This window comes from Biomphalaria glabrata, chromosome 10 (assembly GCF_947242115.1).
Source record: "Biomphalaria glabrata chromosome 10, xgBioGlab47.1, whole genome shotgun sequence".
Classification (NCBI taxonomy): domain Eukaryota; kingdom Metazoa; phylum Mollusca; class Gastropoda; family Planorbidae; genus Biomphalaria; species Biomphalaria glabrata.
The window spans coordinates 25,671,322-25,699,270 of record NC_074720.1 but is presented as its reverse complement, the minus strand read 5'-3'; the positions used below and the strand labels follow the sequence as shown (position 1 = coordinate 25,699,270).

The following is a 27,949-nucleotide window of genomic DNA, read 5'->3' as shown; positions in this document are numbered from 1 at the left end:
AAATTTCTAGCAGACGATAATGACCAAGGGGAATAACTTTAAAACTTCATTTTATTTACATTAAATATCTAAGAGTTACATGTCTTGTTGGCATGCATAAAGTCTCAAATCCTAACCATGGTTCCATGTCCTAACTAGATTGTAGATATCTAGATCTAGTAACTGAAACTTCTAGATCTATCATCATATAGCAAGATCTATATAGATCTAGTCTAGATACTCTGACTCTATAGTAGGTTGTAGATCTAGAATCCATGGTAATCAATGGATTGTTCGGCAACAGAAATGGATTGTTCGGCAACAGTTGCAAATAAAATCATTGATGACCAGTCCTTAGCTGAAGATGTAAGTAATTTAACTCAAATTTAAATTAATAGTTATAGATATCTAGTAGTTTATTTATTTCGGACATTACATTTACATGAATTCGGACATTCGATGTTTTCGTGGTCATTAAATAATTATTTTAATATTTATTATAAAACTAGCGCGTTGTATAATGTGGTTGTCCCATATTCTGACCCAATTTCCTTCCATTTAGCTATCTTTTTATGTACGAAAAACGAATTTCAAATTTGTTAGTCAGGTTGTTGTTTTTTCCTATGTTACCTGGATGACTTTACCTCTTCCTAGGGTTAAGACTATATTTTTTGATTGGCTAAGTCTATTCTAATGAGCTCAGCAATATTTATTCTGTTTTTGGAGCTGTTTTATTTGATTCATAAGCCAAGTAGTCTAATTCCATACAAAAAAAACATTAATAGGGTGTCCAAATTATATTACGATTTTCTAACAAAATTTTTTTCGGACAGCCAGTTTTGGACATCAATAAAAATGATCTTATATTATATTTTTTCGTTTGTTGTTGTTTTTTTAATAGAGAATATATGGGCAAATGTTTGGAGTGAGCTTGGTACATTGAATGAAGTTAAATGCTTAGATCTAGACCTACTAGATAGATCTAGATTTATATAGAGAGAATATAGTCAATATAGAGGATTCATTGAGTTAGGCAAGAATGGCTATCCTAACCTGTACTATACTACAAAAGATCATTGTATTAGAGATTTATAAAATTAATAAACAAAAAAGCACAAACATTCAACACACATCTAATCATGCAAACCCCAAACATTCAACACACATCTAATCATGCAAACATAAAATAAGTCTAAAAGTCGGTGCAGAAGTCACTATCCCAGTGACCTAATTTTGGTAGAATAAGTGTGTTCATATTTTTATTTTTTGTATTCGTATTTATGCATAATTTGAAAACATCTTAATGATTTCATGTGAGGGGCTATGCCTGGGGATCTTAAAATTTAGTTAATGTTAATATAGAATTAAAATCTGAGTTTATTGATGCCTAAATATAGAGACTGTCCGAAATAAATTATGGTGTCCGGAATCAAATAATGTGGGTCAAATTTGTCCAAATTAAATGAAAACACACGGCCTCTTTGACCTTAAATATAATAACAAATATAGGTTAGGGGTACAAATATTGTAGTCATCCTTATTCTCCTTTAACTAAAGAAGATTTTGATACGTCATTTTCTTTTCTATGTCGAACCATTGTAAAATAATGCGCTGTCAAAGTCAAACTTTCAAATTTGGGCCTATAGGTGTCCGAATAGCATAAACTACTCTAGATCTAGGTAGTTGCACAAACAAATTTTAATTTGTAGTTAATTAATTAATTATAATAATACTAATAATAGTAATAATAGATTCTAGATCTAGATGTAGAATGAAAGAGGATGAAATATCCTTCCAACAACACCAAATTTATGATGCTACCATTATTGGTTCAAAAGTTATTATGATTTTAAGTTTATCCGAAGTGTCCTGACAAGGTGACATCCTATGCCTATGGCTATGGACTTTAGATCTAGATCTATATTATATATACATAGAGAAATAAAAAAAAAAAATTGAAGCAAATTTTTTTTTTAATGTGAATATTTCAGAAACTATTGTGAATACACATACAAAAGTAGATCTATATATCAAATTGTACAATTTCAAAGGAGGAATTTTAATTTATAAGTGGCAAATCAAAATGAAATTACGAAAAACTAAAATTTTAAAATTTTCTTTAAATGGAGTCTATAAAAAGAAAAATGCTCATGGTTGTCTAGTTTTCAACTCACACACACAATATAAGCTTTTAAATTGATCTAGATCTATTTAGTTATAGAAAAATAGTGTAGATTAGAAAAAGAATCTTCAGATTTAAGATTTAGATTTTAGATCTATTTAAGTATTTTCTTTGAAAGAATATTTTAGACACCTAGATTTACAGATTTTAGCTTCTTCTTGTGTCTCGACATTGACTGTCCAAAAGAACTTCCAAGCATACAGATCTTTATTATATTTTATGTTAATCAATGATATTGGTATAAAGAAATGAATTATTCAATTTGACATGTTTTAGTGTACACTAATTTTATTTTACTAATGTAAAAAATGGGTAGGCCTATTATTGATAAAAGGTCATCCCGACCTTATTGAAATTTTAGTACATGAAAAAAGTATAGTAAGTTTTTAAGGGTGTTTAATCATAATAAATTTAGTAGCATTGTAAAACCGAATGAATTTTCTAAGTGTATGGTTAAAAAATGTATATATGCAGAGACCTATATATTGTTTTCTTTGTTATTTGAAAATTTCTAATTTTTCTGATTAAAATATTTTGGACATAGTAAGAGAAAAAAAAAATTCCACTAGCTGTTTGAGGAACCTCTTATCTTTAGAATAAACTCAAGTAAATGTCATAAAAACACTCAGTTATAAAGCAATGTCTTTTCTTAGGACATGCTTAATTTCAGTTTTGTAAAATCTGAACAGGAAATAGTTGATGTCAAATGTGTTTTTAGATCCAAAATGGCCACCTGTGAGGGTACCTAATTTAAGTTAAACTTAAAAGTTAATTGACTTAATCCACTTAGTGATCTTAGATCATGATCATTAATCTATCTACTAATCTAGTTCTAGAGTCTAGATCTAGAGCAGCGGTTCTCAACCTTTTATACTCGGCGACCCTTTTGACAATGCCCCACTCTGCCATGACCCCCCCCCCCTCCCCCAACCCCACTCACACACACATACAGCAATAGAAGAATAGGCAGTAACAGTCCATATTTTTGATGGTCTTAGGCGTTCCCTGGGAAATCGTCAATCGACCCACAAGGTGGTCAAGACCCACAGGTTGAGAACCCCTGATCTAGAGGTTTATACTTACTAGAGTCTATATCTAATTAACTTTATTATCAAGAATGATACTTTGAAACTTTGATAGGAATCAAAAACATTTCCCAGGTTTGAACCTTGGTGAAGACTGGGAGTTTTCATTTTGAGATCTTTAGAGTTGGGTGGACTCAGTTGAAGACCCTCACGTATATATATCTATATTCAGGAGGAATTTACATTTTAAGGGTTTTGCTTCTTCGTGGAGATGAATTAGTGCTCTCCTGAGTAAATGGAAGTATGAATGTTCCTCCAAGAACATTATCATTATGAGATTCATCAAGGTTTTTTAATTGGTTTTGCCAAACTGGTGTAGAAATCAGTAATTTTACTGCATCTTTTAGCAGAGGATTCCAGCATAAAAATTTTGCAATTTTTGTCTCTCATTTATTCTTCTTATCCACACCTTTCTTTTTCCTTATCTGCTTAAAATTGTGAATCGTGACAGATTTTGTAATGGTAAAATCCTGGGATCTTGTGATGAATAAACCCAATATTATAATGCACATTTCCTGGGCATATAGCCAATCTGCTGTGGGGAAATAAATACATCTTTCATTCTATATGGGCATGACGAGTAAAATGTTTGATAAACACTGGAATAATGTAAAATCGTTTCTGTAAAGTCAAAAAGTCTTTAACATGTTCAGTTGATGTTTAATCTGTTTCTAATTTTAATACTCTTATTAATAAAATGTTTTAAACTACAAAATATAAAAATAGAATCGACACCAATTTAAACAGTTGTTTAACAATTAATGAAGGTATATAATTAGCTTACTGTATTTTTGGTTTAACAAAAATAATAAACTGACAATTTTTTTTTAAGGAAATGTTCAGGGGAAGGGGGGCTAAAAGCACCTGGTGACATTGACCGAAATGATGTGCCACTGGTCTTTACTATCATTAGTAATAGTTAAAAAAAAAAAGTAAAGTTCCCTTTCAGACCTTGTTATCTATGATGATGAAAGGCCAGCTGTGTTATACATTTCAGAGAATCAACATTAATTTTAGCAGCTGAACTTGTTATCTTATCTTATCTTATCTTATATAATACAGACGTTACTTCAAAAAAGAAGATGATTACGTCCTACGCGTCATGCATTTAGTCATGCATATTAACCAATGACTTAAATTCTGCCAAGTCACTGGTTTTCCTGGCTAGCTCAGGCAACCCATTCCATGCTCTAATAGCACTAGGGAAGAAGGAGTATTTGTACAAATTTGTCCTAGCATATGGGACGAGGAATGTGCCTTTATCTTTGTGTCTTTCAGAGTATTTTATTAAATTTTGTTTTTGTATTTGAAGATTATGGTTCAGTGTTTTATGTATGATTGCTACTTTACTTTTGAGCCTTCTGTCCTGAAGGCTTTCTAAATTTAGTGATTTTACTAAAGGTGTTACTCTAGTCAAATGTGAATATTCGTTTGTTATGAATCGCACTGCTCTATTTTGTGTCTGTTCTAGTTTCTTAATGTTTTCTTGAGTTGAGGGGTCCCAAACAGAGGATGCATATTCTATTATTGGCCTAACCAAGGTTAAATAACATTTTAGTTTTATGTTCTTATTTGATTTATAGAAATTTCTTTTAATAAATCCTAATGCTTTGTTTGATTTTTTTGTAGTTTTATCAATATGTGGATTCCATGACAGTTTTTCATTTATTATAACACCTAGGTATTTTGCGTTTTTAGTCTGTGTTACTGGTTTGCCATGAATAAGATAAGTGGAATTAATTTGTTTTAGTTTTTTTGTTACTCTTAACAACTGACATTTTTCTGGGTGGAAAGACATGCTCCAATTTGATTCCCATTTCTGTAATTCATCTAATTCTCTTTGTAAAATATCTGTGTCTTGTGTTGTTTTTATTGTTCTATATATTATGCAATCGTCTGCAAATAATCTGACTTTTGTTCCTGAAGTAATGCAATTTGGTAAATCATTTATGTAAATTAAAAATAGTAGTGGACCCAAGACTGTTCCTTGAGGTACACCTGAGTTTACTGTTATCGGTGTTGATTTAGAGCCATTTATTATTACAGTTTGTTCTCTCCCTATCAGAAAATCTTTAATCCACTGATGCAGTGGACCATTAATGCCAAAATATTTTAATTTTTTAAGCAAACTATGGTGGTGAACTTTGTCAAAAGCCTTAGAAAAATCTAGTAAGATAGCATCTATTTGTTCACTATTATCTAAACCTTTTGAAAAATCATCAATTAGTCCTATTAGTTGTGTTTCACATGATCTATATTTCCTAAAGCCATGTTGGTATGGTGTGAGGACATTATGTTTGTCTAAGTGGTTTATGATGTTGCTACATATTATGTGTTCTAGGATTTTACATGTGATGCTGGTAAGTGATACTGGTCTGTAGTTTCCTGGGTCAGATTTTTCTCCTTTTTTAAATAGGGGGGTGACATTAGCTTCTTTCCAGTCCTTTGGTACTCTGCCCTGGTTAAGTGAAGCCTGAAAGAGTATTTTGAACACTGAGGCTAGCTCATTACTTAGTTCTTTGAGTAATCTAGCTGGAATACCATCAGGTCCAGAAGCTTTATTTGGTTTGGTGTTGGCTAATAGTTTTTGAATTCCATTTTCTTGTACTACTATATCTTCTATGTTGTCTACTTGGTTCAAATTCAGTAATATGTCTTTGTCTCCTGGGGCTGAGAATGCTGATGCAAAGTATTTGTTTAGAATGTTTGCTTTAGTTTCATTATCATTATGTATTATGTTATGTTCATCTTTTAATGGCGCTACGCCTGTTGTTTCCATTTTCTTAGACTTAATGTATGACCATAGGTTTTTGTTGTTATCTTTAGATATTACATTGTTTATGTATTCACTCTGCAGCTGTCTGCTTACTTTTTGGGTTAAGTGTTTAATTTTTATATACTTTTTGTAAACTCTTTCTGCATTAGTTTCTTTAAATTTTCTATATAGGTTTTCCTTCTGTTTACAAAGCTTCTTTAGTCTATTATTAAACCAGCATTTATTTATTTTGTTTGATGTGTATTTAGTTGGTATTTGATTTTCTATAATGCTTTTAAGATGGTTTTTAATGAAATTCAAGAGGTCATCGACTGGTTGGTTAATGTCTTTTTCTAATAAGAATGTCTGTTGAAAGTTTAATGCAGCTTGGTGTAGTTGTGTTAGGTTACATTTATTCCAGAGTAAGATTTTTCTTTTGGGTTTTATATTGGCTACTGCTTTTATCTGACTGTGTATTTTTATGATCTCATGGTCTGATAGACCAGGGATAATATCATAATCAACTACTAATCCAGGTCTGTTGGTTAAGAAGAGATCTAATGTGTTGTTTAATCTAGTTGGCTTTTTAATGATTTGATCTAAACTTAGGTTGTGTAAAGTTTCTATGAAAAGCTCATTTATGTCCTTAAGGTTTTGGTGTTTATCTATGGTTAGTGTTTTCCAATTTATATCAGGTAGGTTGAAATCACCCATAATCCAAAAAACTGCATTTTTATTTGTCTCTTTAAGTGTCGTAATCTGATTACATAGTTCCTGCATGTATTCTAAACTAGAATTTGGTGGTCTGTAAATGCTGCCTATTATTAGGGATGTTGAGGTGGTATTAATTTTACAAAATGTTGATTCTACATTTTTTGAGTTAGGTAAGGTAATTTCTTCTGCTATAAGAGTGTTTTTTATTGCTAAAAGAACTCCTCCATGATTATCAGCCCTATCTTTTCTAAAAATTTCATAATTACTATTGAAAATTTCTGCATTATAAATTTCAGGATGCAGCCAAGTTTCTGTTCCTGCAATTATGTCTGGTTTCTCACATTCTAATAAAATTTCTAAGTCTGCTGTTTTGTTCCTAATGCTTTGAAAATTTATAACTAAGGTTTTAAGGTATTTTGGTATTACTTCTTTAGTAGGTTTGTTTAGTGAGGCTGTTGTATTAATTTTAGTAGATTTAGGTTTAACAGGAGTGGATCTGGCTAGTGGTTGGTGAGTTTGGTTCGGGATGGTGTTTAGGATGTTGTATGGGTTAGAAGTGTCCGCATCAAAGGAATCAAACAGTCCTGATGTAAACTGAGGTAACCCACACGGTACACAGTGCCATGATGCGTCTTTGTTGCCTAAGGCATAATACACAGGTGTATTCATATGGAGACATGATGCATTATAAACTCATCAAGTGAGAAAGAGCCTATTCTCTATTACAAACTCTCTTTTTTTTTTGCCATAAAGCTAGTTAATTAGTTTTGCGAGGGGCAGCATTCACTTTATCTTGAGCATGAAACAATGAAAATTCTTTGCCTTTTAGGCCTACTTTCCATTTATCACATATTTTAAAAAAATAAAATAAATTAAAATTTGTCTTAAATTTCTTAATTTTTTTTCTTATCTATGAGATTTGCAAAATGAGTAATATCAGTAGACTTATCAACTTGAACCCACTTGACTTTAGCCCCCAAAATACTCTACAATATTAGAATTAGAGTTAAAATATTTGGCAATCCTAACCATTTTAAACCACACATAGGGAAATAAAACATATGTTTTAGGACATGAAACAAATGACCTTTCACCCCACATGGCAAAGCTTTAAAACAACTTTTTATTGCCATTTTTATTGACACATCAAAAACTAACACTGTTACAATCAATTATTTGATTAGCGGTTTAACATTTTTGTCCTTTTGTTGTTCATCAGAGCTTGTCTGACAAAAATCAAAACATTTTTTTGACATTGAAGATCATCACTATCCATTACCTGATTTGTAGAATTTATTTTAATGTAAAATAACACAATAGAACAAATCCTAAACCTTCAAATACTGTGTGAGAAATACCTCCAACGCCAAGAGAATCTTTTCCATGTCTTTATTGATTTCAAGAACACCATGGGCAGAGTATGGCATGAGGCATTCTAGGCAACAATGGAAAAGTATAACATAAATAACAAGGTTACAAAGACAGTTTGGTGGAAACAAACTCAAAATCAGCCCCTGAAGTGGTCCACCCAGGCAGGTAAAAAGGCAGGTTTCTATATTTTCTGAAAGAATATCAGAATTAAATTCTATCAAAGGCAAATGACAGAGAAGAATAAAGAAAGAAGGTTGAGATCATGTGTGGTGCCCCAATTGTCCAGCGGACCAAGGAATAGGTGAAAGTGAAGGTGAAGTTAGATGTGAACCTGGCCTAACTTATTTCATATAATGATTATCTTATTGATATAATTGTTTTGTATAGGGTCAATCTCTTATTCAAAGCCTCATTAAAAAAAAACAACATTTTGTAAAAAAAAAAATATTAAAAAATCCATAGTTATGTGTCTTATGGGTGTAATACCACCCTGCAGTTCATGCGATAATATGAAAAACTACTTATTAATTGTTGTTTTAAATTATTTTCCACTTATATGCATATTAAATAGATTTTTTCTCTTTGAAAAAAAATAGTAATCATTTTTTTTTATTTTTATTTTTTTAAATGTAGTAAATAGTATGACAGAACTTACATAATACATTTGTAAAAAAAAATTTTTTTGACAAAATATCTAAAACCGTTTGCATAAATGTGTTCAAAATATGGTAAACTGTAATCTCCCTTACTAAATAGCCTCCTGTGTTTGTTACTATTAGTATGAAAAAACTGCTTGCATAGTTGATTTTAAAAATTAAATTTTACTTTCAGAGAAGAAAAAAGTAGCTGTTGCATCAGAACTTTGAAAGGTCTAAAATATTATGATGTCGGATTTTCAATATCTTTTCTAGTTTACAAGATCTAAACTGGACGGACGGACAGACATTCCACACAAACTAATATCGTCTTTTCCCCTTTTGATGGCTGCTAAAAACTTAATAAAAGTAATCCAAAACTTCTACATGGAGGCCTCTAGTGGGGTGTACAATAACATTGGTAGAAAAATTACTAACTTGCACTTCGCGGGTGACATAGATGGCCTAGCAGGGGCAGAAGAAGAACTATCTAACTTGGTGAATAAATGGTGAAAAGTTCAAATTATGATCAATAGCCAACTGGGCTTTAAAAGAGGCATTAGTATTGGAGTTGAAAAGCTGACACGTGTCAGTAGTTTTAAATACCTCAAAGCTATCATCTCAGATGAGGGAATCAAACCAGAACTACTGGCTCGAATTGCACAGTCCACAGAAGAATTTGGAAAACTCAAATCAATATGGAAAGAAAAAGGCATAACCCTCAACACCAAAATCAAGACTGATGCGCTCCCTGGTCCTGGTCACATTCTTATATGCTTGCGAGTCTTGGATGCTGACTGCAGAGCAGTCCTAACAATTGAAGAAAGATGCTACAGAAGGATACTAGGTATCACATTAAAAGACCATATCACCAACAGAGACAGAGTTACTACAGGGATTGGTCCACATGACCTGCTAACAATTGTAAAAAAAGGCAAACTAAAACTCTATGGCCATATTGCAAGGTCTTCATGGCTAGCAAAGACCTTCCATATGGGAATAGTACCAGGAAAAAGAAGAAGAGGAAGACAGAGAAAGAATTGGGAAGACAACATAAAAGAATAGAATGAAATTCTATCCAAGGCAAAAGACAGAGAGGCATTGAGAAAGACAGACTAAGGGATAGGTGAAGATGAAGGAAAATAACACCATTTTTCAGTTTGTAAAATAGAAAAAAAATAGTAAAGAATGTGATTGAAAGCCTGTTACGATACGTTTTAATTTATTAACTGAGCATAAAAATGGGTAGTTTAAAAAATCAGAAAGTGCAACACGTAGCCCTTCAAACTCTTCCTGTACCCCACTTTAAGAAACACTGCACTAATCAAAAGTCAATATTTGTTTGTTATATTTGTAATCTGCTTTTTTTAATAAGAATTCTTAAATTTATATGGAAATATGATTTCACATATTTTAAGTCTTAACAAATACTAACTCAGATATAATATTCTTGAATGGAAATGACAGAGTTAACCTTATAATGTTAGCCTAGTGACCTGAACACACAATGTAATAGAGTCTTAAATCTAATAAAATAAGATTTTATTTAAAACTTGTACTAATCTAAGCTAAAATAACTCAAAGGCTCCTTTTTTTTTGTAGCAACAAAATGGCTGTGCATCATGTTATAGATTTCTCTTTGGGTTACCCATGCCTCATTGCCCCTCTCTAAACCTTGCTGGTATGATCCAAAGGAATGCACCATCTCATTGGCAGAAGCACTCAGGAAGAAATACCATAATTGATAGTCCCAACGCATAAGGTGCTCTGCTCCTGATTTTTCTTCGAGATTGACTCCTGACGCCTTAGAACTGCAAAGCAGCAGTTTTAAAATTAATTATCCCTTTCTTAGATGCATTGCCTAAACCAGGCTGATGAGCTTCACCTAGCCAGTGCTCCCAGTTTTAGAGGTGCCTGGTATCCACCAGGTATCTGCCTTTTAAAAAATTTTGGCCTAGAAAAATTGTAGTCAGGCCTACATATAACATCTGTGTAGCCTTGTAGTAAATTTAATTTTTGTTCATAACAATAATAGGTTGCACAGCTCTATTTAACCAGCAGATAGATTAGCAAGCGAAATAATGTTTTAAAATAAACTAGCCGACCAGCAGCGTAGCATGCACTGCTATTTAGTGAGGGGTGAACACTTCCTGAAAGATACAGTTGTCCAAATGGGGTGGGTTTGGGCAAACGACTGTGTGCGCATTCCTGGAGAGCAAGGAAGATTCGGGTGGGAGGAGGGTTAGAGATTCGGCATGCATGGTGTCCTGCATGGTTGGGCGACTGAGAGTTATATATACAGAGAAGATTACTTGTTCTCCCCAACCCTCTTTTTTTTCTGAGTGAACATTACGTGGGGTAACTCTAGTCCCACTTGCAGAAATAAAAGTGTTATCTTTTTTCCATGACTTTTTAATCGAGGGTTAGAGAGTCAGCGTGCATGCGTGTCCCACATGGTTGGACAACGTAAAGAATTATATATACAGATAATAATAATCTCTCTAATAATCTATAATTTTAGTTGAAAAATTCTCAGACAAATAATTGCAATCTATTAATAATTGGGTAAGTATAACTCCACGCATTTTTTTGTTTCTTTTTAGATAAGCCAATCAACCAAATTTTGGTCTTTCTTAAAACAAGGAAAATACATAATGATGAATCTTATTAAATAGTTGCTAGCACAGTATCTCCAAAAAAGAAATGTGTGGTTTCTATTAATTGCTTTTTAAAATTTGTATTGTTTCTAGATCTACATGGTAAAAATTAAAAAAAAATGTGTAGAATTAAAATAAAAAAATTGGACAAAAGGAAGTAGAATTTTTTGCTTTTTTTTTTTTTCAAGTACAAATTATGTGCTATGAAACATTAGTATGTTCACCTTCACCTATCCCTTAGGCTAAGTCCATTGACCATTGTGGCACCACACAAAATCTGTCAACAGTCTTTCTCCATTCCACTCTGTCCTTTGCCTTGGATAGAATTTCATTCAATGACAGGCTTGTCCATTCTTTGATGTCTTCCCATCGCTTTCACTATCTTCCTCTTCTTCTTTTCCCTGAAGGAAGGTCTTTAAGAGCCCTGAGGACCTTGTTATGTGGTGAAAACTTTTGAGTTTACGTATTTTGACAGTGTTTAGCAGGTCATCATAGGGTCCATTAACTGTAAAAATTATATTTCTTATCTCTTGATTTGTTATGTATGTAGGTATGTATTAGGGGTGCACCAGATAGTCGCTCCGGCTTCTGCCGAATATCCGGCATTTTTTACTATCCGGTGCTATTCCGCTCCGGTCGGATATCACTACCGGATAGTAAACCGGATAGTAAAAAATACACCTATTTAATATGCATAAAGTGGACCTCGTTCCATTAATGTCTGTTGTAGAATGTATTAATGTTTATATTAAAACAAAATAATGTGCTTAAAAATAGAGCCTTTATGAAAATGCACGAAACATCGTTTATTATAAAGACAAGGCATGTTAATAACTTAATATAAATAGAAATGAAACTTTACATCATAAATGCGCTTTACATACAGAGCAGCAATGGCTGGCACTTTTTTCAATTTGTCTTGACCTTTGAGTAGGTTAGTTAACTTGTTGAAAAGCTACATTCCTTGACTACGTCATGCTGACCAGACGTCTGTCTAGCTGTGCGGGTATATCTCCAAAGGTAGAGATGAACAACTCCCACCCCTTTTGTTTGTTTAGTCCATCACATTGAGTTTTTTTATAGGCAGGTTAAATACGATGGACGTAGGTTTAATGTCAGCGTATTGACACTCTCTAGAGGTCACACCTTTCGAGGGAACTGAGTTTGTTTATTTAGTAGTTAATCTTTATTAGGGGGGCTGGACTACAAGAGCCACACCTCTAAGGTAACTAGGTATATTTCCAGAAGAACAACTCCCTCCCCCTTTTATTTGTTTCGTTCATCACAATGAGTTCAATGATTGACAGGTGACCCCAAGTCAGATACGATGGACGTAAGCACTCTCTAGAGGTCACACGAGGGAACTATGTTTGTTTACTTAGTAGTTAATCTTAATTGGGGGTGGGGGGTGGACTGGACTTCAAGCCAAACATCTACACAGGTATCCGGACAAAGAGTTTGCTTATTTGGAAAAAAATCTTAATCACGAGGTTGGGCTAGAGGCCACACCTTTTCAAGTGTGCCGAGTTACTTGAATATAAATCTCAATTAGTAAGCTGGACTAGAGATCACACGCATCTAAACGAATGACCGTTATCTACACAGAACACAAACCGCGAGATTATATAGCCCAGTAAGCCAATAACTAATTATTTTGTAGAAGACACGACCAGGGCTATCTTTAAATGGATGGCTAAACACCCCCTACTCTTTATTGTATTTCTTTGGTCCTTGACACCCAATTTATTGATAGACATTGACCATTTTTAACCAGAATGAAAAAACACAACATGTTAACAAAGGATATTACACTGTCAATAAATATTACGGTTAAATAATTTTTCTAACGTGTTAACTTGAATATTACTCCTGCAGTTAAGTGTCTTGATTTGATAACAATATTCTTAATAATTTGTGACAGTCAATTAACTCCTTGTTATTACTATTTTTTTTTACTTAAGATGCGTACTTAGCCACTGTGTATCAGGCTAGGACGACTTTTACACACCTGACATCCATAGGCTTACTATCGTTCCCTATTGTAACGACGAATAAAATAATTAATAAGTAATAATTAAGGAAAATGTTTCCTACATACGTTCTTTGCATTTAATGTTTCTTACGTACGTTCTTTGCACAATAAAATAAAACAAAGATGTGCATGTTTGCGTGTGTGTATTTTTTTGCCTTGTATTAAAACCTTTAGAAAGAAAGCTAATTTCATTGTTGAATTCTTTTGACTTAATAAATAACGGAAAACCTTACAGTAAATTTTAAAATCGCATGAAATAAATTGAATAATAGTACCGCAGTTATATCTAGCAAACAAAGAAACAATATGCTGGAGCGTAACCCTTGACCTCTAACTAGTGGACGGGTATAATTTATCTATATGCTTGACTGACCATGCCAATGTGTTATCTTTTTTGACTGACACCCAACTCTATTGCGTGCGTATGCTCAAGGAAAAAAACAATACTTGATTGTTAACACAAACAACTATACACACAACACTAGGACTACATGTGTAGGCTCACTAGGTATATCTGACCAGGTAGTTGGTCTGAAATTAATGAACACATACATCCGACCACTATACAAGGCAGATGCACTATACTTATGAGAGATTTACATTAGTAACTAGTTAAATATATACTAACATTGTTTACATTGACCTTCCTACACACATCCTTTACAGTTAAGTTTCAATAAATCAATCAGTAACAGAGTTTAACACAATAAAGTATATAAAAGGAAAAAAAATAAAACCAACCAATATAGGTATGTTATTTAACAGTTTCGTAAAATGTTCAGCAACACAAGCTATTAACAAGACACTTCGGGCTCCGACCCCGGCCGAATATCAAATTTTACTATCCGGTCATATCCGGCCCCGGCCGGATATCAAAAAGTACTATCCGGTGCACCCCTAGTATGTATATATATATTTTTCATATTACCTAAAGTAAATGTTTTCTTAAAATCTCATTCTTAAGTATTTGTTACATTTTTATGAAAAGGAATTGTTGTCTGAGCTAGAAAAAGAAGAAATTCCTGCTCATATTAGAGAAGCCAGATTAGAAATCTTCAAACAGCAATCACTACAATTTCAACAGCTCAGAGACTTATCTTTTGGGCAGTACACGTAAGTACCAACAAATTTAAAACTAAAGCCCCCCTCCCCCAACCCACTCTGACAATGTTTGTGAAGATAGATGTATATAGATGTAAATAAATATACAATACCTTTACTTTATCTTCACAATGTATTCCACACAGTCAATATGCTTCACACAGCTACTTAAAGTGCTATTCAGTACTTTAGAAAGAAAGTGATATGCTTTTAGAAAGTTTTTTCTAAATACCTTTTGTGGAGACAGCTTGTCACCTGTTGTTGGTCATTAGACTGTAGCACCAGATTGCTAGTACAACTAACCAATGTAGGCGTATTATTATTTTTGTTTTGTAGAACTTATAATAACTTGAATAAACTTCTTTTTAAAACAAAACTAAATATAACTTTTATTACAATATAGACAAATTCAATTGAGATGAAATGAAATAAACTGATATTTAAGAAGATCTAACTCACTTAAAAAATTATGTCTTTAATGTTTCAAATTTCTGGGTCTCTCTTGTTTCACATTTGCATTATACCAGACCTTATTGTAACTTCTTCTGACCGTCACCTTGGAAGCACTCACACACACACAAGAGATGTATACATGAATTTAATCCTCTTATTAAATTTTGACCCTTTTTTTTTCTCCCACTTCCCATTCTTAGATCAAGATGAAAATTTGCATAATTCTTGATGACAATAAAATACAAATCCAAAAATCAACCAATTAGTGAATCATTTAGTACTAATTAATTAATTTTGTTTTATATAGCAAAAAGGGAGCTATACCCTGTAATTTTCAGATAAATGACAGTAATTAGCAGTTCTTACCCTTAGATAAGTTTTGTTTTTGGAAAGCTTATATCAACTCAGTCTGTCAGTCTGGCCTAACGATTGTACACATTATTTCTCCAACACCTATCTCGGGTGAAACTGAAATTTTGCAAAATTATTTCTTTTACCTGACAACACAAGAATCAAAAACAAAAATTAAACAATTAGTTAGTTAACTATTGGTAATAAATTATTTTGTTTGGTATCTCACACAAGGGAAAGAAATGGTACTTGTCTGAAGTGGTGGTATAAGCTGAATTAGTCCCCTTTGTATTAGGCTTAGTGAACACAAACATGAAATTGAAACAATAGATAACTATACAATCTTTAGCCCACAAGTTCAAATTCAGGTCGTTCCCCCTTTTTTTAAAAATACATTTAAAAAGCGATTACCCAGATACCCTGTTCTTTCTCCCCCTACCCTTTCCAACAGGTGCAGACAAGTGATAGGATCATAGTGTATTGAGAACACTAAAAGCATGAAATTGCGCCTAAACAAAAGAAAAATGGCAAAAAGTATTTCTAATTGCACATGTTTATTATTGTTAGTCTATATCTATTACAGATTTAACTGATCCAAACTAATTGATACACTTAATATAAGCTTTTTTTTTTTTTAAAAAAAATAGTACTTTTCTGTGTTTTGCTTGTTAAAAAGTATTCTTTTTTTTTTTTTCCTTGTTCTGTTGGCTTTATTTTCTTTAATGCCTGAAGTCATCAGTGCTTCTCGTTCAAAGCTTGCCTTGTCATCACCTATCTCAAGTTATTTATCATCTAGGGCTATGTCTTTCAATACACAACATATATGTCTACTGCTTTTTGTTTTCCATGTGTCTATTCGGCAAATTACCTGTTGATGATGACATTCCACATACAGGAGACATGACCAAGCCAATCTTGTCTAAGGATTATGATAATAAACTGGGTAGATAGGTTTAAGCAAGTATCTCAGATTCTCTCACTTGACTTGCCATGTGATTTTCAGGATACTGCTAATTGGTTAATTTAAAAAAATTGATTTTTGATTTGTCAGGTAAAAGAGATAATTAATTATGCAAAATTTCAGCTTGATCTGAGTCTGAGTGAGTTGATATAAGCTTTGTAAAAATGCAACAGAATGTAGAAATAATCATTTTTGAAACCTGAGTGTCAGCATTGAAATAGCACCACAGATTATTTCCTCTTTATTATTAGCATTATTTGGAATGAAATAATTTCATGCACATGGATTACAAATTTTATTTTACCTATACAATTGTTTAGGTTAATACCTGATGAAAAAAGTTTTTTAGATCTAACAACATCACCAATAGTTGAGAATTGTGTCATACATTTCTTTCATCCAGACTTTCGAAGATGTGCTATAGTGGACTCTCATATGGAGGTACTTAAATGTTTTTTTGTTTTAAGTTAAGGAGAGCAATGACACATTTATACTATTAGTGGTTATTTATTATTTGTGAAATATGTACAGGACATTGACCTTTTTTAAGACCATGAAAACAATTTATTAATTATTGGTAACTGAAAGTGTCACATTAAAAAGACAACAGTACCTTGCATATCAATTATTGTAGAATTGTAATATAACAATGGTGATGAAAATTATTTCTTTTTTTGCTCTCATTTGTCTTTTCAGTGTTGGCAACATTAAGCATTCATCTTGTCATCTTGAGATTTATTTCGATGTAAAAAAAATAAACAATCTTCATTTATCTGCATTCAATGACCAGCTTTGTGTCTATTTCTGTCCCTTGTATGTTATTGAAAAGGCAATTGAATAGAAAGAGTTCTTAGCTTGCTCCAGTAAATTGAACAAGACATTTTTTATTGCCTTGTGTCTTTCTTAGTATATTGCTAGGTTAAGTTTTTTTATGGTTCAGTATTAATGTTATATTAAATAATGTTTTTTTTTTCTTCTGTGCTGGAGTATCTCTAAGTTTAGTGCTTTTTTTTTATCAATAGTGTTTATTCTTTTTAAGTGGGAGTATTCAAATCATAACCCCACGAGTCAGGGTAGTTTTGTTTTCTTGAGGGATCCCAAACAGAGAAGGAATATACTAGTAGTGGTCTAACCATTGCTGATTATCATATTAATTTTCTGTTATTATTAGATTTAAAACAAAATCAAAAGTCCTATGCCCTGTTTGATATGCTATTTTATTTACTGGGGGGGGGGGGATTCCATTATAGTGTTGTACTTACTATACTATATATATATATTGTTACGATCTCTCCTACTATCCAGGCTCTCTTCCAACTGCACCACACGACACAACGAACTTAAAGAACCTCACAACTCAGGGCTCCAAAGTAACAGTAGCAATTTAATTTCAAATATATTACAACACTGTACAGTTGGCAACACTATTACACTAACTGTCCAAAAACCTAGCCTTGCTTCGCCTGACTTCACACACCGTCTGTCTCTAACTTTGCCTCGTCTGGTCACATTGCGAGGTAATTTGAAGTGAAGTGATTCTGACACACTGGCTCTTATATAGTGTCTCTACTGGCCTCGAATCTTCTTGACCACTCCAGTTGATCACTTTCGCCTATGACTTGCGTGCGTAATATTTACTACACTGGTCCTTGCTGTACTGGCTTGTACTGTCACTGGTCACGGTTGACCGCTCGTCCTGCACTGAACTGTGGCGATTTGGGTAGGCTAAAAACACACAGCACTACTCCCCATCTGTGTCACCACCAGGTTTACAACACTGTCCCCTCCTTAGATCTGTCCGTCCCAGACATCAATCTCATGACATGGGGGATGTGTAGTTTCATCGCTGCAGGTGGGGGTCGATCAGTGGGGGTGAGCAGACGAAGCCATCCACGTTGAATTCAGCAACTGTCGCTTTCGTCTTCTCTAACAGTTGACCTTCACCTGGTTGCACTGACATCGTGGTCGCATCGCCATCCTCGAACGCAGCCAACGTCGCTTTCTTCTCCTCCAGTTGATCTTCATCTTGTTGCAATGACGTCGTGGTTGCATCACCATGCACCTTGGGCTCATCAAACGTCGCCTTCTGTCATTCTGTACTGAGGGCAGCCATTTAAAACATGGGGAGGGATTGGATGCCAGGGCCGGTGTCACCAAAATCAATGGCCCAGGTGGTTTCAAATGGCTTTCTCAAAGAGGACTTTTGGGATGGGTTTCAGATTCACTGGAGGGGAAATTATAGGACAGGTCATCATCTTCAGACTTGTATGGAGGACATGCTTGTGGGGCAGGTTGGTAACTCTCCACATGCAAAGGTCCCTCTCCTTCGGCATCAGGCTTCATTCGACTAGTCTCAGCAGTGGACCAATCGTCTGTTGGGTTGAGACCTTTTCGATTACTTTCTACTTGCAAGGGGGTCTCTACTGCGTCATCAGGTTTCGGTGGGTATTCATAATCATCACCAGGGCTTATCTCGTTGGTCTTGACCTCTAGACAGACATCTGCAGGTTTCAAACCTCGCTTGTAGCTTTCATCATGCAAATGTTCTTTAACAGCTTCATCAGGTTTGTACTCGCTGAGGATATCGCAGCAATCACCACATTTCTTCTCATGGGGGCTACTTTCGTACGGCTTGTTTTTAGTCATAGGAAGCACCATCTTCACTAGAATGGCCATCGTAGATGCGTATTTCGTAGCACGGGGTTTCTACCACCTCGTTCAAAGCGTTCAGCTCGGGGCTCGTCACTTCTTTCACTGAAGTGTACATCTGTTCTACTCTGGTACAGGTATCTTTCTGTAAGACACCCTTCAACACGTTTGGAAAGTCAGCCGGCATCTGTTCTATAAAGGTGATCAACAGCTGCACTACATCGGGTTCTAACTCGAACAGGTAGGTGTCCGGATCTTCACCTTCTTCAGTTAGTTCTTCTCTAAGGCGTGCTTGCAAGGTTTCTTTCTTTCCGATTGCCTTCAGCCCTCGATCACAGAGTTCTCGCCTTAGTTCTTTCAATTCAAGTTCGTTCAGCAGTTTCAGACGAGCCATAGTAGATCAGATCCTACTTCTGACACCAGTGTTACGATCTCTCCTACTATCCAGGCTCCCTTCTAACTGCACCACATCACAACGAACTTAAGGAACCTCACAACTCATCAGGGCTCAAAAGTAACAGTAACAGTTTATTTTCAAATACATTACAACACTGTACAGTTGGCAACACTATTTTGCGAGGTAACGTGAAGTGAAGTGATTCTGACACACTCGCTCTTATATAGTGTCTCTACTGGCCTCGAATCTTCTTGACCACTCCAGTTGATCACTGTCGCCCGTGACTTGCTTGCGTAATATTTACTACACTGGTCCTTGCCGTACTGGCGTGCACTGTCACTGGTCACGGTTGACCGCTCGTCCTGCGGCGATTTGGGTAGGCTAAAAACACACAGTACTATCCCCCATCTGTGTCACCACCAGGTTTACAAATATATATATATATATATATAAGGCTTGTCTTCGAGACTGAAGATTAGTGAGGAATACAGTATTTCCTGTGGCTGCGCAGCCCCAGCTGTGACCTACATATTTAGCCACATCCAAGGCAAGCAAAACCATTGTCCGCAGGTGGTCGATTTAGATTTTCTTTTCGTCTGCGTTTGTCCTCTGTAGCAGATTTTCTTTTGGTCTCAAATGTGTATCCCGTGTTCTTAGTGACCTCCAGCTGTCTCGTTCCGACGCCGCATGCAGCCAGGTGCTCTCTTCTATGTCAGCCAAGGAAAGTTGATGCCTAAGCTGGTCTTTGAAGCGTTTCCATGGGGCGCCTCTGTTACGTCGACCACCTTTTAGCTTACCAAAATAGACTGCATTTGGCATACGTTCGTCTACCATACTAAGACTAAGACTAAGACTGCTTTATTGATCCTTACGGAAATTTGTTGTTATTACAAGGACTCGTTTCTCATATAAAGACAACACAACAGAAAAATACACATAAATACAACAGACAACATAAAGAGTTCATTCAGCGACTACACACAGGTATCTTGGTGCATTTCATGTTCCCTGATCAATGAGTGGCGGTGATAGAGTCTGACCGAGTGAGGTACGAACGAGTTTTTGTACTGCTCCGTTCTTGTTTTGATTGACATCAGTCGCCCACTTCGCGACGACCTGGCGTAGTTCTGATGGAGCGGGTGGCCATTGTCTTCCAAAATTTTTTCGATTTTTCTTAGGCACGTTTGTTCAAAAAGTTCCTGTAAATGTCGTAATGTTGTGAGTGTAATTTTTGATGCTTTTTTAATGATGTTTTCTAGACGTTGCAACAGTTTAGATGAGGCATTGCCTTGCCAACAACTTATTCCGTATGTTAGCAGATTTTGTACAGTCGCGCCGTAAAATGTCTCAAGGATCCCTGCCCAGCATGGCTGTCGGACCATAAGAAGTCCCTCTATACTGTCCATACCAGGGTTCGCAAGGACATCGCTGTTTGTAGTGCGGTCCTGCCACCGTATGTCCATGATGGAGCGCAAGCATCTTTAGTGAAAGCGCTAAAGAAGCCTAAGTTGTTTTTTAAATAGTGTCCATGTCTCAGAGCCATATAGAAGGGTTGAGAGAACTACCGCCTGGTAGACATTGATTTTTGTAGGCTGGTGGAGCGATTTGTTCTTCCATCTCTCGCCTGAAGGCGTCTAAAAGTGCTACTAGCCCTGGCCAGGCGGATATCAACTTCCCTTGAAAGTGAGGCGTCATTTGACACTATACTACCTAGATATGTGAAGTGGTCTACCACGTTTAGGTGCTGTCCGTTTACTGTGATCCTTGGGTCTGAGTATGTTTCATTGGGTGACTTATGGAACATGACTTCTGTTTTCTCAAATTTATAGATAGACCAAAAGAGGCGGCAGCATATGCAAATTCGTTTACCGTGTTCTGGAGGCAGCATATGCAAATTCGTTTACCGCATTCTGGAGGTTTATGTTCATTGTGAGCTAGCAGGGCGCAATCATTGGCATAGAAAAGCTCCGTTATGATCATCTCCTTTGTTCTTGTATGGGATAGTAGACACCAGAGATTGAACACTTTGCCTTCAGAACGAAACCCGATTTAGATGCCTTCATGCAATCGCGGCCTCATTTGACCCAGCATTAAGCCAAAGAAGATAGCGAATAGAGTAGGGGCAAGTACACAGCCCTGCTTCATGCCATTTTCTATTGGGAAGTGATCAGAAAGGGCACCATTGTGTCTGATCTGGCCTCTTTGTCCCACGTGAAACTGATTGAGAATGGATAGGAACGTAGGTGGGCATCCCAGCCTAGCCAAAATCCTCCACAAACCATTGCAACTGACTGTGTCGAAAGCCTTGGTGAGGTCTACAAAGGCAGCGTACAGGTTTAGGTTCTGCTCTTAACAAATATCATGTCAGATGTACCTCTACCGGCTATGAAACCACATTGGCTTTCAGATAAGACGTCGTCCACTAAAGACTGGTTTAGTCGGTTTACTATATATATATCCATAGTAAATGGTGGGATTTTCACTTAAGCTTGTCTTTGTGCTTTCACTAATGACACATTTGTCAACAGTTGACAGCAGAGAGAGGGACAGTTTATATCACCTGTCCCATGTTCCTCTATTCACTTCTAAATAAGTTATTTAAGAGAAACACTAAATTATTTAAATGAAAGCTCTTTAAAAAGTTTTTCTATTATGCTTAACTCTTTGACTCCGGAATTATTTTCCATACTTGGACGGAATAATTGTTTTTCCCTTTCTGCATGAAAAAAATGCTTCGATTAAACTTTTATAACTTTAATAATAATAATAATAATAATAATCTTTATTATCCGTAAGGAAATTTGTCTTACAATTTGTGCATTACACCAAACAAAAAACATCATAACTATAAGAAACCAAAGTGTACATTCACACCAGACTCACTCATAATTTACATGTGACAAAGTTTATACCAGATTGTTCTTATTTAATGATTTGATTGCCAGGGGAACAAAAGAGTGTTTGTGTCTGTCTTTGCTATCGGTGTCTTGTATCTCTTTTGTGATGGTAAAATCACACAAAGGGTGATTCTTTATTTCGAGGATCTTGTTAGCTTTTTTATAGATGTTTGTCTCAAACAACTGTCCGAATGGGGTTTGTTTTTTGCCAATGATTTTGCCAGCAGCATTTAGGATTCTATAAAGTTTATTTTTATTTTTAATGCTCAGATTGCCATACCAGGCAATGATATTGAAACTTAAAATATTGCAGATGTGAGCGTGATAAAACATAACCAAGGCCTTTTCGCTAACATTAGCGAACTTTTTGTTCTTTATTAGAAAATGATATATTTAGTATAGAATTAAAAAGAAATGCATGCCCTTTTTATATAGCACAAAGCAATTCTTTATAAAACAAAAAATTATTTTTATATTAATGTTTGAAATTTAAAAATAAAAACTGACCAACTGGGAAAAAGCCTCAATGATCTAGATCTAGATCTGATCTTGGAAAAATTGTATGATCCATATTGAAAATAAATATTTTTTAAATCATATTTATCCTTATGGTTACAAAACTTTATAGAAAAAACACATCTAAAACACATAAAATGGAAATTTTGAGCTAATTATTGGAAAATTTTAAACTGACCACTGTGTACAAGTCAACAGATCTTTGTCTGTATTAGATCTAAGAAATATATTATGATCCAAAGTAGAAATAAATTATTATTTATGATACTTATATTTCCACATAACTTTATATAAAAACCATTTAAAAACACATAGAATGAATGTTTTGAGCTCATTATCCCCTATCACTATGATCCAGAACATAAATCTAAAGAAAATAGAGCCTTTTTAAGACCTCACTCTTTCAAAACAATCTTTCACTGTAAACACCAGAAACAACACATGTACCCATGCCAAATGCCAATTAAGTTAAATTGTTGTTTTAGCTATGCAACAGCAGCAAAGTTTTCTTCTCCTGGGTCATACATTGTTTGCATTTCAGTACCTTTCTCAGCCTTGCTGCTTTATCTACAGGAATGCTTTCATTATATTTAGTACCATCTTAGTTGTAGGTCAGAGTAAATACCATGTTTAATAGCCCTAGTGTCTAAGGGGATTTCACTACTGATTATTGTGCAAGATTGACACCTGAAGTCTTAGTAAAGCAAGGCAATTGCCTTTTGAAATCACAGCTTCCCCTTGCCTAACTATGCTTACATGCTGTTTAAGCCTCATGAGCTGGCCTTGAGCTAGACTCAGTTTTCAGAAGCTATTTAAAAAGCATACTATCTAGATTCTACAACAATGAAGCAATAATATAGAAATGATCCTATAAAAACATAAGCACATCACTAAATTTCTATGAAATTCAAGAATAGAGTTGGCTCTATTTCTGGGTTGTAGCAGTAGAAATATGTGCAAAATACTCCACAAAGCTAATGCTTTATACAGTCTGGAAGGTTAATTGAAATGTACATTTGTTTTGATCTATTTGGACACATGCAATAGTGTTTGAATATTTTTTTTAAATTTGCCAGATAGTTAGGAATTGTTAGAATTCCTTTGAAAAAGTATAGAATATCAAATGATTTATTAATTCCAGTCAATAAGGTTTGCAGATTTTTATAATAATTTTCCTTTCAGAAACTGAGTAAAAAGTATTTTAAAACCAAGTTTGCTAAGTTAAATGTTGAAAAATCAAACTTTTTAGTCACCAAACTGAAAATTCAAATGTTGCCAGCAATTCTGTGTTTCAAGTCAAGTATTGTTGTTGACAGGTACATTATCATTTTGTTTTCTATGTTAGAAATTTAATTTTAAAAGAAATTGTTCCATTGTGTTTGTTTTGTATTACTGTTTGGACAAAACATCATACTATATAGGTGGGCATTATTTTGTTCAGGATTAGTATCGCTTGTGGAAATTTGGGTCACTGTGGTAAAAAAAGCTTGGCTATATACTGCCTGTCATAGTCAGATACAAATAAGCAACCATTCTTTTGTAGTACTTAGAATGTTAGGTCATCCACTTAGATAGAAGTTTTGAAAGTTTTTTTTTATTAATTTTTTATTTTTACTCTGTTAGCCCTTTGAATATAAAACTACTTATAATAGTGTTATGGTAGTTAAGGAATACTAAGGGCAGAATTTACTATCCAAATTTAAGTAGTCATAAAAGGTAGTTAAAAGAAAAAGGTGAAATAGTTTTTTCAGTAAAAGATATGGCTTATAAAAATATATATTTATGAATATAGTATTTTGTGTATACATTTACAAAAAAATATATATAAGATTTGTTTAATTATGTTTTATTTTCAATAATTAGAATTATTGGCTTTGAAGAACTTGGAAACACAGATGATTTCCCATCAGTAGTGTTGGAGAAAAGATTAGCTAAGTCAGGTATAGTATTTTTATCAATAGTCTGCATGTGAACCTTTGGTTTCACTCAAATGTGATGAAGATTTGTCAAGGAAGACACACGATTACAGCCTTTAAAAGGAAACTCTGTTGTTTTTTTCCAAATTTGAGTTATATATCTTTCTCTCTCTGTATATATATATATCTATTTATCTATCCAGACTTCAATGACAATGATTCAACTCACAATGACTGCTTGCCAGTTTTTGGGCAGTATCAGATTATTAGATTTTCTAATTTGAACCCCAGCCTTCATTGAGTTTTCTGATGGAATTGGAATTATATTTAGACATCTAGATCTATGAACATTCTCTACCTCTAAGCATTGCTCCTCATCTGGCTGTTCTCTCAGTTGCTTTTCAAAGCATTTTTTGGTGGATCTCATGTACAAAGTATAATAACCAGTGATACAAACAAAAGTGTAGCTCATACTTTTGAAGTATTTCTAAAACTCAAGCATGTTTTGATTTTCAAACACATTAATTCTTTATAGTTGTTTGAGAGAGAAGTTGTTACAATACCAGTAAAGCAATTATTTATTATTATATATTAATCTCCTCTCATCTATATGTTCAAACAATAGTGTCTTGCATGCATTTTGTGTGCATGTGTGCAGTAATGCTTATGCAGTGTAATTATTATTATGTAATACAACATTATTTGAAAAAAATATTAAATATAATTAATTGTACATAATATTAAAACTAACTTCTTTTTAAAATCGCCCCGACAAGCCAGTTGAAAAATGTGGGTGTACAAAATTTCCTACATTTTTTTCTGCTCCCATCACTGTTTATTAATTGAGTTTAAAGAAAAGTGGTGGAAGATAACAGAAATGGATCAACCAATGATTTTAGTACAATATACTTATACTGTATGCTTGACACTGAGAGTCCACTGTCTTAATTTATGATGATTTTTTCATCACAACAGTCTCCCATAAGGACTATCATATGCTCATGGTTAGTCGAGATTTTCCAATGAGTTCTAATTATTGAATCATTTTGAAAATGAACTTGACAGAAGCATGAGTCCCTCCTATCACATCAGCCTAGGAAACTGATAGTTTTTTTTAACTATTTTGTGGTATTACAGGCTTTAAACTCAGTTTGCCAGTGTCTTTGAAAAGCCTACTAGTACAAAAACTAACCTTGCTTTCCATTTTATAGTATTCAGTGATATGTTGCTGGTTGTTAATAGTGGTGTGACTTCAAGTACTTGATATTTTAGATGATAAACTAGATGACTATGTAACAGACCAGAACAATGAGATTCAAGTAAAACTGCTTAATTGAAAATACAAACTATTTATTCCCCCAAAAAAAGGGCACACCCCTAATCAATGCTGAAGTGAGTCTTTGCTGTTATTCTGTCTCTAGGCTATTTACAGAATAGATTTTTAAGAAATTCTGTTATGATTTTAATACAATACTGTCAAATGGAACTCCTCTTTGAATCACTGAATAGAAAAAGCTGCCATCTTAATAATAATAATAATAATAATTTTATTTATAAAGCGCTGTTAACAAACAAAATGTAGGCTCAAGGCGCTGTAACAACATTACAAACAAAAACACAACTGCCAGAATAACAGTTAATCTAAAAAAGTTTTAAACAAGTAGGTCTTAATGTTCTTCTTAAAAGTGGTATAGCATGTTGTCTGTCTGAGATCAATGGGGAGTGAGTTCCAAACCTTTGGTCCGTGAACTGAAAAAGCACGCAGACCGTAGCTTTTGAGGGAGAAACGTGGCACTACTAAAAGCGTTGAGTCCATTGAGCGCAGGGTTCTCTGGGGGACATATGGAGTAATCAGTTCGCTAAGGTACATCTTGTACTATGGATCTTGAGCTTGAAGCCCACACATGACTGGAGGACATGCATACACCCATGCATACACCTACCATGCATACACCCATGCCCATTGCATACACCCATGCATACACCCATGCATACACTCACCATGCATACACCCATGCATACACCTATGCATACACCCATGCATACACTTACCATGCATACCCATTGCATACACCCATGCATACACCTAACTCAAAAAGGTACCTGACATAAGTGGGAGAAAGTTAAGATGTTTTGTCATTGTACTGGACATATGACATTCTTATTTACTGTAGGCCATATAAAACAGATAAGTAAAAAGTAAATGTATCCATTTTCAGACCTTGTGTCAATGGGGGCAGATAATTTGAAGCTTATGATTTGGAAGCCATGGGCTTTATCACTCAGCCATTATTCCCCTTTAGAGTAAGAGTACTTTTGTATGGTTAACTTAAAATCTAGATCTCCCAAAGCTTATTTTTGCATTCAGTACACTTAGTGTAAATCACAATTTCTCAATTTCAATACAATTGTTGCACATCTAGCCTTCCAGAATGTACTCGCACTAACCTCAGTTCTGCCTCATCCTTGCTTAGATGTGTGAATACATATTTGATTATTTGATTATTACTATTTATATTGCAATTATATATAGTCTTTTTGTTTCTAGGGGTCATTCAATTATCAGAAGAATATGATCCTTCCAAAAAAACAATCTTTGGTGGGAAAAAGTCCTTTGTGAGGAACAAGCAAGATGATAGCAGTGATGAAGATTATTAATTTATAGTTGTTTTTTTAGCTAAATTAAGTAAAAAAAGTTGATAAATGCTTATCAAAATTCAACATCATTATAATACAATCTAGACAAACCATTGTGCTATTTACATTTTCCTGTCACTAGTCCAACTACTTGACAAATTTAAAACAAAATAAAATGACATTATCATTTCCTATCACATGTTGGCAAAGATTTTTCTATGACTCTTCTCTGAAAACATCCATTTAAAAAAAGATTTCTTCAGTTTCATTTTATTTCAATAGCAACTGTAAATGCATGTTCTTTTTACTCCCAAACTGATTGTTGCATTTTTAGGAAACATGACAGTGTCTAGCTGTTTAAAATATTACAACTGTCAATAATTCTGGTGTGTGAATAAAATACAATGAACACATTCAGTTTTTTTCACTTCTTTTATTGCCTCAATGACTTCCAGCTATTTATAGGTTTAGACACATACAATAAGAAGGTATAAATAAAAAAAATTAAAATAAATCATTACAAAGTGGTCTCAATCTTGACAAGGCTTATTTCTAAATTGATCACAATCATTTTTGTTATTATGTGATGCTGAGTGTAATGTGTTTGTAATGTTACTACAGCGCCTTGAGCCTACATTTTTTGTTTGTTAACAGCGCTTTA

The 27,949-nt window shown here is 34.3% G+C and overlaps 1 protein-coding gene across 1 annotated transcript; it reads left to right on the top strand.

Annotated features, from left to right (window-relative positions):
* The first annotated feature begins 115 nt into the window (after positions 1-115).
* Positions 116-27,705, top strand: LOC106072353 (uncharacterized). The gene is made up of 6 exons (XM_056044965.1): positions 116-345; positions 14,399-14,523; positions 16,597-16,717; positions 23,918-24,051; positions 24,599-24,675; positions 27,200-27,705. The coding sequence occupies exons 1-6, from the start codon at positions 265-267 to the stop codon at positions 27,307-27,309; spliced, it is 648 nt and encodes a 215-aa protein (XP_055900940.1). The 5' UTR covers positions 116-264; the 3' UTR covers positions 27,310-27,705.
* Positions 27,706-27,949: the final 244 nt, after the last annotated feature.

Coding starts and splice junctions, on each gene's coding strand:
- LOC106072353 (XM_056044965.1), top strand. CDS start 265: ATGGATTGTTCGGCAACAGAAATGGATTGTTCGGCAACAGTTGCAAAT. Junction 24,052..24,598: donor TCAAGTATTGTTGTTGACAG/GTACATTATCAT, acceptor TTCAATAATTAG/AATTATTGGCTTTGAAGAAC. Junction 24,676..27,199: donor GAAAAGATTAGCTAAGTCAG/GTATAGTATTTT, acceptor TTTTGTTTCTAG/GGGTCATTCAATTATCAGAA.